Source organism: Sprattus sprattus (assembly GCF_963457725.1).
Source record: "Sprattus sprattus genome assembly, chromosome: 6".
In the NCBI taxonomy this organism is placed as follows: Eukaryota; Metazoa; Chordata; class Actinopteri; order Clupeiformes; family Clupeidae; genus Sprattus; species Sprattus sprattus.
The window spans coordinates 32,629,621-32,648,002 of record NC_137925.1 but is presented as its reverse complement, the minus strand read 5'-3'; the positions used below and the strand labels follow the sequence as shown (position 1 = coordinate 32,648,002).

General features: G+C 40.2%; 2 protein-coding genes across 2 annotated transcripts; one reads left to right on the top strand and one right to left on the bottom strand.

The window, feature by feature from the left end:
* Window positions 1-2,086: 2,086 nt before the first annotated feature.
* Window positions 2,087-8,954, top strand: zbtb49 (zinc finger and BTB domain containing 49; the record flags this gene model as incomplete). Its single annotated transcript, XM_080841074.1, has 6 exons — window positions 2,087-2,238; window positions 2,508-3,574; window positions 5,494-5,540; window positions 8,128-8,201; window positions 8,351-8,433; window positions 8,785-8,954. 6 exons carry the CDS (start codon window positions 2,087-2,089, stop codon window positions 8,952-8,954), a joined length of 1,593 nt encoding a protein of 530 aa, XP_080697200.1.
* A 4,562-nt stretch (window positions 8,955-13,516) lies between these two features.
* rab33a (RAB33A, member RAS oncogene family) lies at window positions 13,517-17,218 on the bottom strand (the record flags this gene model as incomplete). Its single annotated transcript, XM_080840941.1, has 3 exons — window positions 13,517-13,963; window positions 15,609-15,960; window positions 17,202-17,218. The coding sequence occupies 3 exons, from the start codon at window positions 17,216-17,218 to the stop codon at window positions 13,517-13,519; spliced, it is 816 nt and encodes a 271-aa protein (XP_080697067.1).
* Window positions 17,219-18,382: the final 1,164 nt, after the last annotated feature.

Here is an 18,382-nt window from a genome sequence, read left to right as displayed (position 1 = left end):
TGCAACCAGTGGTTGGTTCTTTTGGATTTTCATTACTTTTTTTGCCCTCAACCCTCGCCCCTTTTGCTGGAACGTAATAACAGCAAAACAACTATACAATGGAATCTTTTGAGAAGCCAACATGCCAAGTAAACCCCTAAATGTCGCCACTGACAGGCTCATAAAGGTTATTATAAGGCTCTGACTAAATGGAATGGATCCCTACAAAATAAGATATACACCTGTGTGTCTGTTTACTTCAATAACTGTAAAGAAACGGTAGTAAATGAAAATGTTTCTACAGTCTGTGGTTTACATTTCTCTAGTGCCGGCCTCTGACCAGTCAGTGCCTGCAGTCGATTATCATGGTGTGGGCTGTTTTCAAAATTCAAATTTACAAAAGGAGAAGTTATGACTACAGGCACTGGTTTGCTACATCAGAGGCAAAAACAAAAGAAACAGATACAAAACTGTTGGTACCAAAAGTAATTTTCTACAGTTTCTGTAAAAACGCACTCACCAGACGATTCAGTCAAGGCACAGGACCACAAACATGCCATTTATACTAAAAGATATTTTGCATCAAAAACAAAATAGTAGAACAAAACTGGACAAGGTCATGACTGAGATTCGCTTATTCATTTTACCATGCGGGCTGGAGGAGTTTGAAATAAAGTTTTAGTCCTAAATGGGTCTAGTGCTACAAGTTAACTGTATTTTTATTTGTATTTTAAAATGTGATATCCCTCCCTTTCTGCATTTTCTGTCCTTTATATTGCTGCTCTTTTGATGTCTAAATAGAGGTTGCTTCACTGTTACATTCATGCCATGTAAATGGCATGAGTGAGCAATTGAAACACTGAAGTCACTCTTTTTCAGTGAGGCCATCCGTAAAGAAATTAATTTCCTTGTGTTGAACACTAGATGGCATATTGTGTATATTAAACAGAATAACGGACACCAAATAAAACTTTAGAAATTAGGCCTAGGTGTTATTGTTCCTACTCCGACAAGCTCTGGTCAATGTTAGCGAAACGAATGGTGGATCGTCTTGTCAATCTTGTTTTGACAATTGGTGAATTGTAGGTTATTAATAACAATTCTTCTCCAAACCAGAGGACTTATGTAGGTGTACATAGACACAGAAAATAAACCTTTTTGTTTGTTTGAGATAGTGGAAGTTAGTTTTGGGACAGTGAATTTTGAGTCCACCTGCCTGACCAGGCAAGTAGCAAAAACACTTTTTGTTGAACCCTGCCATAATTACCTCTGGGGTATGCAGTGTACTTTTAAGAATGCTTGGGTTGATTTGCGCACTGTGGATACATTTTAAATGTGATGCTGTGATGAATTTGGATTCTGTGTTTACCCTGGACTATCTCACTTTATGTTAAAGGTGGAGGATTTAAGGGCATCTATTAGCAGAAATGGAATGTAGTTTTCATAATCGTGTTTTCATCTCCTCTTCCAAAGAGTTTGTCGTGTCGTGCCATCATGTTTCTACAGTAGCCCATAAAAACCAAAACACTGGCTCTAGAGAGGGCCTTTTGCGTTTTCATGGCATTTGAGGACCAATGTAGATTCTTGCACATGCTTGGAAAGGAAGGGGTAATCAGTTGGTTGCAATTCACAAACTTCACCACTAGATGCCACTAAATCCTAAACACTACCTGTGTTAAAGGCGTTCTTTAATTTCAAGCCTTGTAAAAATGGTGATTACGTGATGAGATTTAAGTTTTTTATCGCTATGCAGCGTATACGTATGGTTTCGACACAATAGTTAACCACAAAGTTTAAAAAAGTAGGGTTAGTAGGTTCTGACAGGTGTTACATATACTATATATACATAATGTATCTATAACGTAGTTCTTAATAGAAAATCCATATTCTAATATTCATATTCATATAATGTGTTCTAACTAGCCATACATTTACTAGACATACAACAATCAGAATTCTACAGTGAAAGACTGCTGTTTATTGATAAATGTTTGTTACTTCAATGTTTCTTAGAAGTTCATTTCAAGATTGCATCACAAGTGTCTATTTTCTTTTTCTGTTCAAATATAGGTGTTGTGCATTCAAGCAAACCTACACAGCTGGAGCCATGGAGAGCCTCTCGAGCCACAGCTCCTACCTCCTCCAGCAGCTACAGGAGCAGCGAATCCAGGGCATGCTCTGTGACTGCATGCTGGTTGTTAAGGGTGTGCGCTTCAAAGCCCATAAAAATGTTCTAGCTGCTTTCAGCTCATATTTCAGGTAATATAATGACAATTCCAATTTTTACATTAAGTTGCCGCAACTGTTCAATTTTTTTTAGACATCTTATGTTGTACAAAAGCCTATAAACAGGGGACATTTCACTGCACATTAAGTTACTATTTATCTTTTTCACCTTGCAGTACTTTTAGCCTTCATTAAATTGTAGGTACTTGTACTTGAATTCATGTTTTCCAAAAAAAAAGATATTTTCATTACTTTGTTGTGATTATATTTGTCTTACATGAACATTTGTCTTATCTTTTAAGGTCTATTTTCCAGGACACAACAGGTCAGAGAAACGATGTTTTCCATTTAGTCATTCAGGATGTTGGAGGAATGGGGCAGGTGTTGGACTACATGTATACATCTCACCTGGAGTTGAATCAGGACAATGTTCAAGCCTTGCTAGATATCGCCCTGTATCTTCAGATGCCCAACATACTGAGCATGTGCAACAGTTTCCCAAAGTCTTGTGCCCCCACTGTCGATGCCTCCACCATCTCCATGCCTGGTGTTCTGGGGCATGAGCAGGGCTGCATGTTGGGTGGGAACCTGCCCCCTGAGATCGATACTCTGCCCACACACACCCAGAAATCTCTGAACTGTTCCACTGAGGACGGTAAGTCCAGAGAGGATTCACACATTCAGAGAAACATTCCTATCGATGTGGTCACCAACATGTCTACAGCACCAATAAAACAACCATTGCCTGGCTACAAGCTGCGTAGTTTCTACAGCAAGCAATATTTTAAAGAAAGAGAAGCAGAGACATGCTACTCTCCAAGTATGCCAAATCAGAATCATGCTCTAGTGGAAGGAACATTTTCAACCGAAAACACAAATGACACCTTTGACTCTACCCCCACCTGCCAGAGAAGTGCCATACCAGTGGGCCAGGATAGCTCAATGCCAACACCTCGAGGCTCCAGTTCAGTAGCACCGGATCCCACGTATCCTTCTTCTTGTCCCAAGAAAGCATTGTACCTGAAAAAGTATAACTACCTCTGCTCTGAGAGAACTGTGGTAAAAATGGACATTTCAAAGAGTCAATTCACTGACCACTGTGTGAATGAGGGTCCGCAAGAAGAGGCGGGGCAAAGTCAGCTGACTGACAGTTTGGATGAGCGGGTCGGGCTAGAACACGTGGAATACTCAGAGTTAGGCCCGAGTCAGCCAGTCCCCATGTCTCCAACACTCAATGCTGTGGAGACATGCTCAGAATTAAACAGGGGCCCTCCAGGAGAAACAGGAAATAAGAATTACTGCTGTGAAATATGCAGGAAAACATTTAAACACCCCAGCAACCTGGAGCTCCACAAGCGCTCACATACTGGTATGTAGTCCCATGTAGGGGCACTCCCATATTCCTATATTTGTATTAGGGATGCACCGATCCACTTTTTTCACCTCCGATACCGATATCTGAGGTTTAGCATCGGCCGATACCGATCCGATATAAAAAAAAACAGCGCGAAACTGGTAACTGTGTGTGTGTGACCACACGTGCGAGAGGGAGAAATGAGGAGTGCATAAAATGAGATCTTGTTGTATTTTTTTGCTCATTTGCTACTTGACATCATGTCAAGTCATCACTATCAATTCATAACATAGGCTAAAAATAATCACAAATAATGTACGTTCTAACTAGCGCTAGTGTTCATATTAGTTAGCAATCATATATCCGCTAGCGCCAACTTTTACGTTACATTGAAGAGGCTCAGCATGGTGACCTGTTAATGTATTTGCTGGTTCTAGTCTGTTAAAAGACCCACGATTACCAAAGCAGTATTCTTTATCTCCCTTTAATGTGCATTCATCAATTTCCATTAAATGACGATGCATGTGATCCTACATATGTGAGTGTCTGCAATGAGAATGGGGACTAATAAGCACTTTAACATGAGTTATTGCTACACGATAACAATTACACAACTAATATAACTCGATACATATAATTGTGGACATTACACAAGGCAACATGAATCTCATTCATAGCTCATCCAGTCGAAATCTTAACAGGATGAACCCATCTTTATTAGAGCGAATCAACATCAGGACATAACTAAATCTCCGCTTAGCATGCTAATCGCTACTAATAGCAACGTGCACTCATAATACACTACCTATATACATAAACATAAAAAAAAAAATATCTTTTTTTTTTTAGTTGTCACCGATACCCGATCTAGAAATGTCTTCAACATCGGTACCGATACCGATACAAATATCGGATTGGTGCATCCCTAATTTGTATACCCCATTCACCCCTCCAGTAACCAGAACCCCCAATTACACCTTTGCAACGGCGTTTCTATCCAAAGTAACTGACAGAATATATTAGAATAGTAACAATAACAACATTAACAAGAAGCGCAGACCTCCGCCAAAGCCACAAACCCTCTTACGCAATGTTAACAAAAGGGGAAAATAATTTGTAAATCAACCCCGTGGTTCGGATCCACTTCAAAATGGAATCCTATTCCCATGCTACACCCGCTTCATTAAGTCATTAGCCTGCTAGTTTTTGCGTAATCCTGCTTAAATACCAACAGACAGACCAAAAACATAACCTCCTTGGCGGAGGCAAGTGTAGACTATTATAATATAACACAATCAAATCACAATAACAATAATTAAATGATTGTAATTATAACTAAATGTAGCTCTTTATCACTTTGATACAACAGACAGACTTTTTGGAGATGTCTCCCCAGACAGGCTTGCCCCACATGCTTCGCACCTCTTTCTCATAGGAAAGGTCAGTGTAGTGATTAAAGCCCCATATCTACTGGCATCGACACTCATTCAGCAGCCAGGTTAAGGAGCGGTTGGAGCACAGTCTCAACCCAAGCCCAGGAAACGAAATCAAACCCGAGCCCGGGAAATGTCCAATAAATAGCACAAGGAATGAAAGATATTTTCTATGAAGTGGCCATATTTACTATGAAGTGGCCATATTACTTTTCTTTCTCTTTGAGCATCTAAGGTGACCGGGGTTTGTATCCTGGTATCTTCCCTTACCCTAATCTGGGTTTGTTATCTCGAGGGCACATAATCTAATAAAGTAGGCCTAATCATCAGAGATATGTAATGGAATAACCATTTTTTTTCTGTAGTGCAGCAGTGATTATGCTGCTATTATAGTTAACCAACATGAATAATTAACACAGAGCATGGAATAAAACATGGTATGATTATGTGTGTGGATGAAGGCCCTAATGAACAAGGTCATGTTTTTTCCCCACTGAACAGGTGAGAAGCCATTCCAGTGTAACATTTGTGGGAAACATTTTTCACAGGTATGAAGAGTTCCTGTGGAGTTATTCCATAACATTTCAGAGTGTTGAGCTGTAAAACATTCTCAGAGTAACACATCATACACACACATGTTTCAATGGAATCATTCTCAGAGTTACACATCATACACATACAAGTTTCAACTGAATCATACTCAGAGTTACACATCATACACATATATGTTTCAACTGAATCATACTCAGAGTTATACATTAAAACACATACATGTTCAAATGGAATCATACTCAGAGTTACACATCATACACATATATGTTTCAACTGAATCATTCTCAGAGTTACACATCATACACATACAAGTTTCAACTGAATCATACTCAGAGTTATACATTAAAACACATACATGTTCAAATGGAATCATACTCAGAGTTACACATCATACACATACATGTTTCAGTGAAATCATACTCAGTTACACATCATACTCATACATGTTTCAATAGAATCATACTTAACAGCTGTGCATCTAAGTAATCTTAAGTTTTTCCATCAAGAAAAAGCAGACACATCATTCCTCAAACTACCTCAGCTTACATTTCACTATATTTGTCTTCCAATATAAGTCTGTCAGTGGAAGGAATTCCTAGTGTAGGTAAAATGGGTACCATTCTCATATGAAAGTACCAGATTATGTAGATATCTTACCCAGTGAGCAGGCGCCGGGTGAATGTGGGTGCAATTGTGTATGAATTGTGATATTGACTTCACGAGGGCCACCAAGACACACTGGTACTGTCCTTGCAACAGCAACAATATGTTGGTAATCTCACCCGATTGGACAGGGATCAACCATTCAACACAAAGTTGATAATCCACAAATCAGTCTCATTAAATATATCAGTCTCATAAAATATATTATACTATCAATTTGGAACTCTGATTAATAATTAAATTAATAACTACAAACAAAGTTACCTTATTAATAGTATGGTTGAAGGTCATTGGAGTTCTGAATAGAAGAGGTTGACAACGTCCATTCTTGTGTAACATTAAATAAACCAGCGTATATAAATCAAAGTATTTATTTACACAATGATAAAGAAATAAGACACAATATGTAATCTAGCTAAATGTATCTAACTTATTAATTGAAGAAGTATATGTATGTGTAAGGGAGTGGGAGTGGGTGTGTGTGAGCGAGCTTGTAAGCTCATAGTTGCGCTGTTAGGAGCGCGCCTGAAAATATGTGTGCGTGTGTGTCCCTTTGTCTGACCACCGCAGTTCCGCGTGCATGTGTGCACGTTCGTGAACATAAATGTGTGGTGAAAGAGGACGAGCCTATGCACCGCGAAGTTCGAGTATGTGCTTCGCGTGTGTGGCTATATGAAGGCCAATGTATTTGTAATCGTATGTGATTTAAGATGCCATGTTAGAAGAGGGAAATGGTTAGTAAAGCATGCAAGTCCCAATGTATATGAGAAGCAATCATAACGTTTACCCTTAGATGGTGTGGCGAAGCCAACTACCAACTAACAATGAAAGTATATAACAGTTATGTTCGGTAAACAAACAGATACAATACATGAACAATGACATATGTAAACAGTCCTATGCTTAGCCAGGTTGTGAATAGCTAAATAGCTAGCTGCCCAGTCGATGTTACCAGTCCCTTGGAAAGAGTCGTGCTGGCGTATCCTACGCTGAGGAGGCAGAGAAGAGATGATGCTGTCCGGAGATGGAGAAAGTTGTCCTTGCTGCGAAGTCTTTGTTTCACTGCAGTTAATTTCGGAGGAGTTGATCGCTCGGAATGTTGCAGTTTCTGCGAGTTCTCTTGTGCTTCGTTGTTCCCGTTGCAGAGATAGATAGCTGCAGGTCTAATGTTAGCTGCTTTGCTAAACTTACTTCGTCTCAGTTAGCGGCCAGTGTTTAGCTAACGAGAGATCTTAGGCAATTGTTTGCCGTGGGCAAAGGTGAGAGCTTAGTCTGTTCTCTTCCGTTTTGAGAGAACAAAGGAAAGTTGTTCTTCACCCTTGGAGGTGAGTGGAAGGAGATGTGGGCCTGGCCAAAGCCAGTGGGGAGAGAGAAAGAATGTATCATTTCAACGCAGTTTATAAGCAAAAGTACGTCACGATTTTAACACCTTGTTTTCAGCCAATACTGTCTCTGTGAAATGTCAGATAAGAAAGTCAGAGTGATAAGGGAATTGTGGGTAATGAAGTCTTTTGTTGGACTCGCCTACACAAGTACAAAGGTATATTAAAATCTAATCTAGATTCAGGTTCTATAAATGGTGAGTAGAACATTTCTCCCTGATATCCTCAATGGTGTTACAGATGTCTGTGTCCATAAATGCTATAGCACACTTTAGAGAATGCGAGTGGGAAAATTTGCATTCAAATTGCCATCATTTTGTTCACTTTTGATATTGGGCTCTGAAACTTTGCCTGTGCTCATGAGTATGGGTATGATACAAATCAGGAAAAAAATTAAGGTGGTCATTTGGGGACCTCTAGGGGATTTGGTTTGGAATGAACCAGCTAGCAATTAGATTGTGTGTTTTAGGATATGTTTGAAACCAAGTCTTTAGTTATGATTCTATTAAACATGATTTTGTTTTTTCTTCTTGCACAGTCAGGTAATTTGCAGACACACTTACGCCGGCATTCAGGAGAAAAACCTTACATATGTGAACTCTGTGGGAAAAGGTACTGAAAACACTTTAAATTGCTTTACATACTGTACATTTGAATTTGCTCAGCAAAATCTAGTTTTAATTGTAGCTGTATGTTGGCTTGAATGTCACAGGGCAAACTATGGCAAAGAATAATGACTACTGTGAGTTGATTCTTGATAGCTTTGCTGCCTCAGGGGATGTGCAGCGTCACATTGTCATCCACACAGGACAAAGGCCTCATCTGTGTGATGTTTGTGGACGAGGTAATTGGTCTTTTTCTCAGTGTTTTCTCAAACATTTAAACAGTAGTATGGCCGTACATGTGGTTACTTTACTATGTAAATCCACATGGTAATGTTATGTGTTGGCCTTTGTGTCTGAGAGGGCGAAATAGAGAGTGTATTTAAAGACTCTATGTTTTTCTGTTAACATTATTTTACTTATACTGATATATAATATACAGTATAGCAGTATAAGTAAAATCATATATGTTTTAACATAGATGAGTTGCATAGATTACCATATTGAGTTTTAAATCCTTTACTACCAGAACTGCATATGTAACACCTCACAGGGGCTGTGTTTTAATTCTTTGTGATTTTTTTACTCTACAGGGTTCAGTAACTTTAGTAACTTGAAGGAACATAAAAAGACACACTCAACTGATAAAGAATTTATTTGTGACCAGTGTGGCAAGTCTTTCAACATGCACAGAAAGTTGCAAAAGCATAAAATCCGTCACATCGGAGACAGACCTCACAGCTGCCAAACCTGTGGTAAGTAATCTTGGTCTTTCCAAAACAAATGGAACTGATGTCTTTTTTTGGTCTGTGCATTCATTAAGACCATACAAAACTACAGCAGTTGGATATTTATGTAATGGGACCCAGGATGCTGTACTGTGCTGTCTGTGAAGTACACATACCCCTTTTACACTCACTGGTCTGTTACAGTACATCACACTCTCAAAACCATACTCATGGGTGCACTGTACCACACTGGAGGACCTATGCTGATTTTGGTCATCCTTCTGCGTAATTGAGGAAAGACTCTGAGAAAATATAGTGTTTTGAAGTCCAATGAAGCACTATTGCATCCATAAGAAGAAAGTGGAAGCTGCACCACACCACTCAGATGCCTGTAAAAAAAAAAGCCTGCCCCCCAAAACCAAGCATCCAATGAAGATATTACCTGAGGTCACCACAGTACCGTCATCAGACCTAATAAATCTACAAAGTTCAGTGGCTTAAATTGGTGTAGTCCACAATTCCAATTAAATCCATAAAACTGGCCTCTATGGGAGGGTGGCAAAAAGAAGCCACTGCTTTAGAAGATACACAATAAAGTTTGTATGGACACGGAGCTCAGCCCAACTAGAGCCTCTAAATAGGCCAGCCAATCTCTTTCAGAACACGGAATAGAGAACCATTAGCCGGAATAATATCCGCAATACAGCTCAATAGAGCCCTTTCCAGAGAAAGGCCCAAAATAGACCTTAGCCTGTGAAAAGAGCCTAAATATAGAAAAACAGAATAAACAAAAAAAGTTAATACATAGAAAGTAGAGTCCATTTGATCAGTTGACAAAAAGCATCTGAAAACAGTGAGGTCTTAAGTCTAGATTGGAAACTGGAGGGAGAGTAGAGGCAGATGAATTCATACACATATGAGGATAAGCATGCTAGCACACATGTGGCAAATGAACTTGAAGCATACAAACATACGATGATGCATATACAATTAATAGTGGATGAAATGGGGAGAGAGCATTCAAGTAATGTAGAGCAGCTTAGAGGGTATACAGTGTTTGTAATGATATTATTACAAGAGAAATTAGCAATCCTAAGTCTCTCCTCACTTTTTCCAAAGACTAAAGTCCAATAATACTAGAATTGGTGTGTTGCCTGGATCTGTATTGAGACATTTAAAGCCTTTATAAGAGCTATGTCAGTGTTGTGATTAGCCTAAAAACCTAACTGAGCGTTATCAAAATATTATAAGTAGAGCTGAACTATGTCAACGCTGGCAATTAAAAGTAGTATGCGTGACAGTCTGGTCAGGGTGGGTAGGTCAGTAGATCAGGTGGAAAGACTACAGCAACATCCCGCGGCAGAGACAGTCTAGACAAGGAAGAGAAATTAGCAATCCTAAGTCTCTCCTCACTTTTTCCAAAGACTAAAGTCCAACAATACTAGAATTGGTGTGTTGCCTGGATCTGTATTGAGACATTTAAAGCCTTTATAAGAGCTATGTCAGTGTTGTGATTAGCCTAAAAACCTAACTGAGCGTTATCAAAATATTATTTCACGCAAAGTTGAATATCTTGTGTTGTCTATAATGGTCTGATGGTGGCTATTGAAGTTGAGCGTCATCTTAAATTTAAATGACTCATCATTATGATTATAACGATGATCATTAGGCTATTTTGGTGCCTCCTCCTCCTGTCCCCTAGGCATAGTGCGTAGTGGTAGCATAGGCACTGTGCATAAGAAAGGTAGACATTGTGAGAAAGTTATAAATCTGACTGAAATGATATGAACTGTAACAATATTCAATGTTACCAAACACTCTCAGATAATTTTCCAGGACAGAAGGCACTGATTGTGTAAATTGGAACCTGTTTCTATGCATTTGCCACAAACCAATTCTATGATGCCCCATTGTAGCTTTCTACTTACACCCTAAGTCGCTATGGAATCCCATGTCTTGAAAAAGGGGTGAGAGTTTGGTCTGTGTGTCTTATCAAACCATATGACCATGAAATATGGCATACTGTATGCGGGTATATTGTTTTGCCATGAAACCTATATTGAACAGGTAATTAGAAGTTGTGTTTGTCTGTGTCTCCATAGGGAGGAGCTTTGGAAGTACAGGTGATCTACGGCGACACATTCGCTCCCACTCAGGTGAGAAACCCTATTCCTGTGAGATGTGTGGGAAAAGCTTCACACGCTCTGCTGTCCTCCGTAGGCACCACACCATCCACTGCAAATCCACCTCAGGAGTCAGTCCCAGGTCAGACAAGAAGAAGTCTGATCAGGCGAACAAATCTCCACAACCCCACCCAACAACGGCTGTCAAAGCAGCAAGAACCTCAGACCAACCTTTTGGCTTCCAGCTTCAACAAGGACCCACACCTGATCTTCCCACAGAACAAAGTTCCTCCTCCACTGTCATGCAGCTGCAGCAGACGGTGCCCAATCACATTCTTGCTCCTCATTCTGGGAAATGCCCTGATTCAGACACGAACTCAAAAAACCCACACCATGCACTGTCAATTGAGGTGTCCTTCTGCCCTTTCTCAGGAGAGCATGGACCAGTGACCAGCTTGGTGAAGCTGCAGACCCATGGAACCCTTTCTGCTCTCTCGACTAGTAATCAGAGTGGATCAAATAGCCATTAGCCACTACAGGCCTCACTAGGAGCAGTGAGCATATTTTCCCAGCGTGACTGTGGGACATGCTCAAATAATTAACGCAATTACAGCAGCTGCCGGGGTTTTGTTATTATTTTTGTTAGTGCTTATGTAATGGTTAAAATATCGAGGGGCATCCAACATACACTTGACACACAATTTTAGTTGAATTCACAAGCTTGTAAGTTTATTGGGCAATTTACTTATTTCAATTAAACTTGACTGGAAACATTTGTATTTGTGAAGTACCTGTACACAGACAAAAAGACCAGAGAGCCTACTCACAGGGTATCCTCAATGATGCATGGTTCTTATGGCTTGCTGCCTTAAAGAGTAAACAGGGCAAGAGCCATGTAAAGCCAGAGTGCAGGAAACTGACACAGAGAATAATCCCTACATATTCTGTACATGCTATACTTTGTGTTTGTGTCAGATCAGCTCAGTCGTTGACTAACGACAAACAAACGTGATCAAAGGTTATTTAAGATTTAATTAAATCTGAGTAAACATCTTAATTTAAACTTAACTCCTTTCAGCAGGTTATTTTACTACAGTGCTTTTTTACCAAAGAAAAACCTACTGCAACTAATGCAACACATATGGGTTGGGCTGTTTTAAACTATACACATGGTTTGAAATGAACCTAGGCATGGGGAAATACTTTCAACACACTGAGAGTCTGATTCCTTTTTTTGTGGAACCACTGATTTTGTGGTACTCTAAGGAGTTTCCCATTGGTCTTTGCCAATAATAATAGGCACTGTATTTGAGTTGATGGGTCATAAATGTAGGCTTACATTATTTCTTAAATCATACACGTTGGATGTCAAGCCGTGTGTGACCAGGCAGAGAAGATTTGGCAAATGTTTCATGGGCGCAACCCATATACTCAGCTCTGCTGCTCATCCCCCAAATGCATGTTCCTTACAAATGTGGCACCATTTAAAAGGGAAATAAACAGGCTTTCCAACGGTATAAGATTGATTGCGAAGAAGCATTGTTAAAACAAAGAAATAATCTATCTTATGGTTGTGCGTTTACGCAGACACAAAGACCTCTCTGTCGTTGCAAACCCTCTCTGAGCACCTCTCCATGGCCTGACATGAACCTCCCAAATTTTCCCAAAACTATACGTTGAAATGACGGAGAGCCCACGAAGACCCCAGGGCTGTGATTTGGAATGGCCACTGGGGTAAGACCCCCTCTTTTCCTGTTTATAACAAAAAAAATGATCCACCCACTGTAGTAGACCTACCATTTATCGATTAGCATAAAAGCACTTTTACCAGGATTTCACTAAACATCTTGACATTTTCCAATTTTTTCCGAGTTTTGATCTTCCAAAAGGGGTTAATATCAGCACACCAGCAACACAATCAGCATTTTACTTCCAGACTGCCACTTGATGCCATCACTCATGCAATAACCATGAATGTGACTTTTCCTTCAAACATCTGCATCCAGTGACATTTTTGAGACATTTTTGTGACATTTTTGAGACAAATGTTTTCGACTTCTGTCTGTCAGTTCCTAAAACAGGACAGACCATAAACAGAAGAGACAGACCACTCATGAAATAGGAACAAACTAAATGGATCATCTGTCAGATTCTACTTTTCACTTGAAATGTTATGGAAATGTCTGTTTTACATTCACTAAGGGTTTGGATTTACTTGACTGAAATAATGCCCAAGAGCTCAACTGTTTACCAATCCTTTTTTGGCTTGTGACCCCCACTTGGATATTACATAACTCGAGACCTCATTCATTCACAGCACAGACTTTTTGGTTTATCTGTTTCACTTAGCAATGTTGTGGGGGACACAGGTGTAGGCATTTCATTTGACATAAAAAAGGCAAGTGAAAATGCAGGATGCATTTAGTTGGTTTAAGTTGTGTTTTTTATTTTCTGGTATTGATTAAAAAAAAACATCAACATGAGCAGTTGTTCTTTGTTTCAGTTTCCTGTGACAGCTTCACTCTGTCATCTTCCCTCTCCTCATCCCTGTATCTCAGGGATTTCTGAACTTTGAGCCGACGAACCAAGCACATAAATATAGAGTCCACATTCTGGCTCTCTATGGGGTCCTTGGCAGAGGTTTCAAACAGCAGCATGTTGTGAGCGTCTGCAAACTTGAGAGCTGTGTTGGAAGGCACCTGAATCTGGCTCACCAAATCACACTTGTTGCCCACCAAAACCCGGGGAACCTTTAGTGAGACGTGGTGGCCATTGCATTCCTGGATCCATAACTTCAGATTCTGGAAGGAGGCCATTTTGGTGACATCATAGACGAAGACGACTGCGTGAACATTGCGATAATAATGCTCCACCATACTCTTCCTGAAACGCTCTTGTCCAGCCGTGTCCCATACCTGTACCTAGAAGAGAATGGTGTTCAACATTTAGGCTACATAAATCCAATTTCATGACTTACATTGTAAATACTGTGAATTAAATGCTAAAAGCTGATGGTTCTCTTTTTTTCAATTGATGAATTAACATTAATTTATTGTAAGAGACGTCTTAACCAAAATATAGTCCAATACATAACCTCATTACACATTATTAGATTTTTGTCCGTATCAAACATACAGTGTTGATTGGTGAGCTTTGGAGGTGAAGTTATGTGGATTTTTTTTTTTTTTAGATTTGGCTGTTTTCACCTGTTTCAAGTCTGTAGCTGTAGCTTTATAGGCTGATTACTGTTCAGACGTGAGAGATTTTAGAATCTAACTGGCAAGAATGCAAATAACAGATTTCCCAAAATGTTGACCTTCTCCTTTAAAAGTCAGACAGCAGACTTTCAGCTTAAAAGCTAGTAGAAATGTGTATTCTTTTAAAACATTAAAACTGGTGGTTTCAATTGGGGTCATGACATCTGCTTGAGTGATTACAGATGCCGTGAGAGTCATGTTTCCTAGGAGTGGACCACTGATGAAGACATCCTAAAGCATCCCAGCATCCCTACCCAAGAAGATCAGCCTAGTTTTAGTTCCCATGAGGGTGTCTGTCTTGAAACGTGTTCTTAAAGTTCATTAAATTAAACCAAACTAAAAATATGATACTCTTTATGGTCACATTTTATTTTCCAGTAATGTGTATGCAATGTATTTAGGCTACAGTCTGTTATGACCTCATTTTCATAGAGGATCTCATTGTTACAGGCTGTGCAATCTATAGCCTATGTCAGCTATTTTTTTTTAGATACTTCTGTAGGTAGGCTATCTAGTTTTGGCGAGATAAGCCATTTTGAGTACGATTTCCGGGACGGACCTCAGTCTGATCAGAGCCAGATGAGCTGCATCATGAGCAGGTGTAAATTGGATCTTGGCCAGAGGCGCTGCTTGATAAACAGGTCCAAATTGGATCCGGGCTGGATGAGCTGCTGCTTTATGTGCGAATCCACTTAGGGTCCGCTGACGTTCGTTTTTAGATGTTCATCCACAATGTAGCCTATGCTCGGACAAAGCTCCGGTATTAATCCTAGTTCTGTAAATTGGATTTGGTGGTTCGGACTCATATAGCCTACTGTTCCAGACCATAAACACGTTATTTCAGGAGCACGGAGGAGAAAGGTTATTTGATTGACTGCCGAGTTTAAATATCAACCTATTTCCCCAGAATCGCGGAATGAACCTTTAATAGACTGTCTGTGAAAAGGACATAGAAGGATGTTGTGCAGACAGACTAAGGTTAGAATGTCCTGTTTTGACCTGAGGACTCGAAAACAAGGGGAGTGTTTGCCCAGTGTGACTTCCCACCCCAGCAGACACAAATTCGAGCAAAACGAACATATGTTAGCCCGTAGAACGTCATGCCTATTTAGGCTAAATAATAGACATACTGGCTACTTAATCAACACAACACAAGCTTTATGTAGTTTCAGATAGCAACAGTAAACTCGCTGAGTAGTCAGTCCGCTCCGCCTTGGTTTTGCCCATCTTTTTGAAAGATCGGATCACCTTTTACAAACGAAGGGACTCACAGATTAACAAATAGGCTGCAGCACTATCTTGTTCTCACCTTGATGATCTCACCGTCAATCTCCACAGCTTTCTCTCTGAAATCCACACCGATCGTGGCCTCCGTTTTTTCGGGAAAGCTACCGCCAGTGAATCGGAAGGTTAGACACGTCTTGCCGACATTTGAATCCCCTATTACAATAATTTTGATAATTCGCGTCCTGACACTATTAACTAAAGATGAACTCAATTTTACAGATGATGTGAGATCAGAATTTGTCACGTCTTCACTATTCACCACTTTTGCCATAACGAAGCTATGATGCAAGCTATCAATGATGAGGATGTGAAAGGGAGGGGTGGAGAGCAGAGACAAATGCACTCCCAGATGTGTGGGATACGTCTTTATTTGCCTAACATTCGAAAATTATTTTACGCCATCTATGCTACATCCAGAAAATGGACATCCATTGGATTTGGATCAAGTTACACAAATAGCTTGCAGGTGAAGTGAGCAACGCCAAAATTAGCCTGATATTCTATCAAGCCTACAAATGAATGGATTCACAGGTCCACCATGTAAAAAGCAATTGTTTAGGACTACATAGGCTACCCAATTCATTATTATTAGTAGCCTAGTATTATTAATAATAATAATACAAATAATAACCTAAATAGGAATTTGAATTTATTGTAAGAGAGATGGCTAATGCTTTATTAAGCCTAGTGTAGGTTTGTTCTGCAACTGTGACATGCAGTAAACATTCAGTAAATTGTCAGTGGGCGGGGACTAGGGACTAGTGGGCAAGGGACTTCAACCTGCCGCTCTCACCAATCAGATCACAAATGCATACAGCATAGTGGATGTCTAACGTGACATTAATTAAATTCATTTTACTTCAATTTAATTTATATAGCGCCAAAACAATACAATTGTCTCAAGGTGCTTTACAGAGCCCAGGGCCTGGACCCCCTTAGTCCAAGCACAATGGCAACAGAAAAACTCCCTGTTAGTAAGGAAGGAACCTTAAGCAGAACCACAGCACAAAAGGGGGAACCCATCTGCTTGAGGTTGACTAGGATGAGATAGGAGGGGGGGATGGGGGAAGGTTGTGTGGCAGAAGGGGAAGGGAAACAACAAGTGTTGAACACAGCATTCATTGTACATAATATATATACAAATATCATATGGTAGATGATGCATACAAAAACAGCTTATAGTGGGTATACACTGTGCTCAGGGTTACTGTTACAAGGGTAAGGAGAGTAGGAACAGAAAAACATGTCGGTGGTGGCAGTGATATATATTGCATATAAATGCTACAGGGTCGAGTACGTTTACGGCAGTATGTGGTGATGGGTGCATGTGGGTCGAGGGTTTCTACAGGTAAATCAGGTGGAGAGACTACAGCAGCGTCTCATAGCGAAGATAGTCTAGGCTAGGAGAGAAAAAAAAGACAGAGTGAGTGGGTAGAGTTTGGCTGCCATATGTGTAGATGAGGAGTAGTGGTGGTGAGGAGCAATGTTTCCACACCCATCAGCAATTGAATCATGCTATAAGGGAGAGACAACATTTTTGTTAGTAGACATCAATTTGGAAAACACATAAGGAGATACTTTTAGGTAGTCAATTAACAGTAGTAGTTTTTCCTACCTGTGTGTCCCCAACATGATATGCCCTCCAGACCGCTCCCGCCGCAGCCCCCAGCCCCACAGCACGGCCCCTGCCCATGCAGCACTGTAACAGCTGAGTACCAATTTGCACCAATGGCACCCCTGGAGCTGGAAAAGAGCTAACCCAACTGGTGGAGGGTCTTTATGTCAGTACTTCTAATTCACGCTTATTTATCTAAGAGAAGGTCTGCTGTCGTACGTGAGGAGCAGACATATCTTGCAAGCTATAGATTGTAGGTTTTATCAAATTCATTAATTATTAATTCATTAATCCATTTTTTTGTCTGTTTATAGGAGGGAAGGGTATATTCCAAGTAATTATGTCACAGAGGCAATGAGCGGACTGGAAATGTTTGAGTGAGTATAAGCACTAGCTTTCACCTTGACCCTTAAGATGAGAGCACACTCTCTCAGGGTTTGCATCTACTCAAGAAACAAGAAGTTTCATGGAGTGTAACCACAGTGATACCACAACTGAATGTATCTCTATGACCTATGAGCACCTACCCACAGTTGTCAAATACTAACATGATGGGGGGCACTGTGGGGACACAAGTTCAAGTCTGGCTTGATGTCGTTTCCTGGTCCTTTCCCCACCTGTTCTCCGCCTCACTTCCTGTCATACAACTTCACTGTCCTATCCAAATAAAGACATAAAAAGCCCCAAATGAATCTCAAAATGAATAAATACTAACATGATGTATGTGTGCACAGCTAGTACAGCAAGAATATGAGTAGAAGCCAGGCAGAACATTAAATGAAGGTAACTATTCAACCACGAGACACATGAGAATCATGACCAAAACATGAGAAATGTCTATTCTGTTAATTTGTGCTGGGGAAAACAAAAAATATGTACAAAGATCGTTGATTCTTAGTTGTGGGGGGGGGGGGGGGGGGGTTCTGGAGTACTGATCGAGAGTGTCAGTAAATTAACAGAGAGGAGAACATACAATTAAAGAAAAAAACAGCCAAAGTCAAAATAAAAGCAGATAGGAGAGGGCAGATATAAAGTCTCCTGTCCAGATGTAACAATAGCCAGCATGGACAGTTTTTTAGCCTTCTTGCTAGCGCGCAGGTCCGCCTCCAATGCCCAAAGTTGTGAGCTTGAGTCCACTGCGGGACTGTGCTTGTCCTCACAATGACACTGTTCGAGCTACC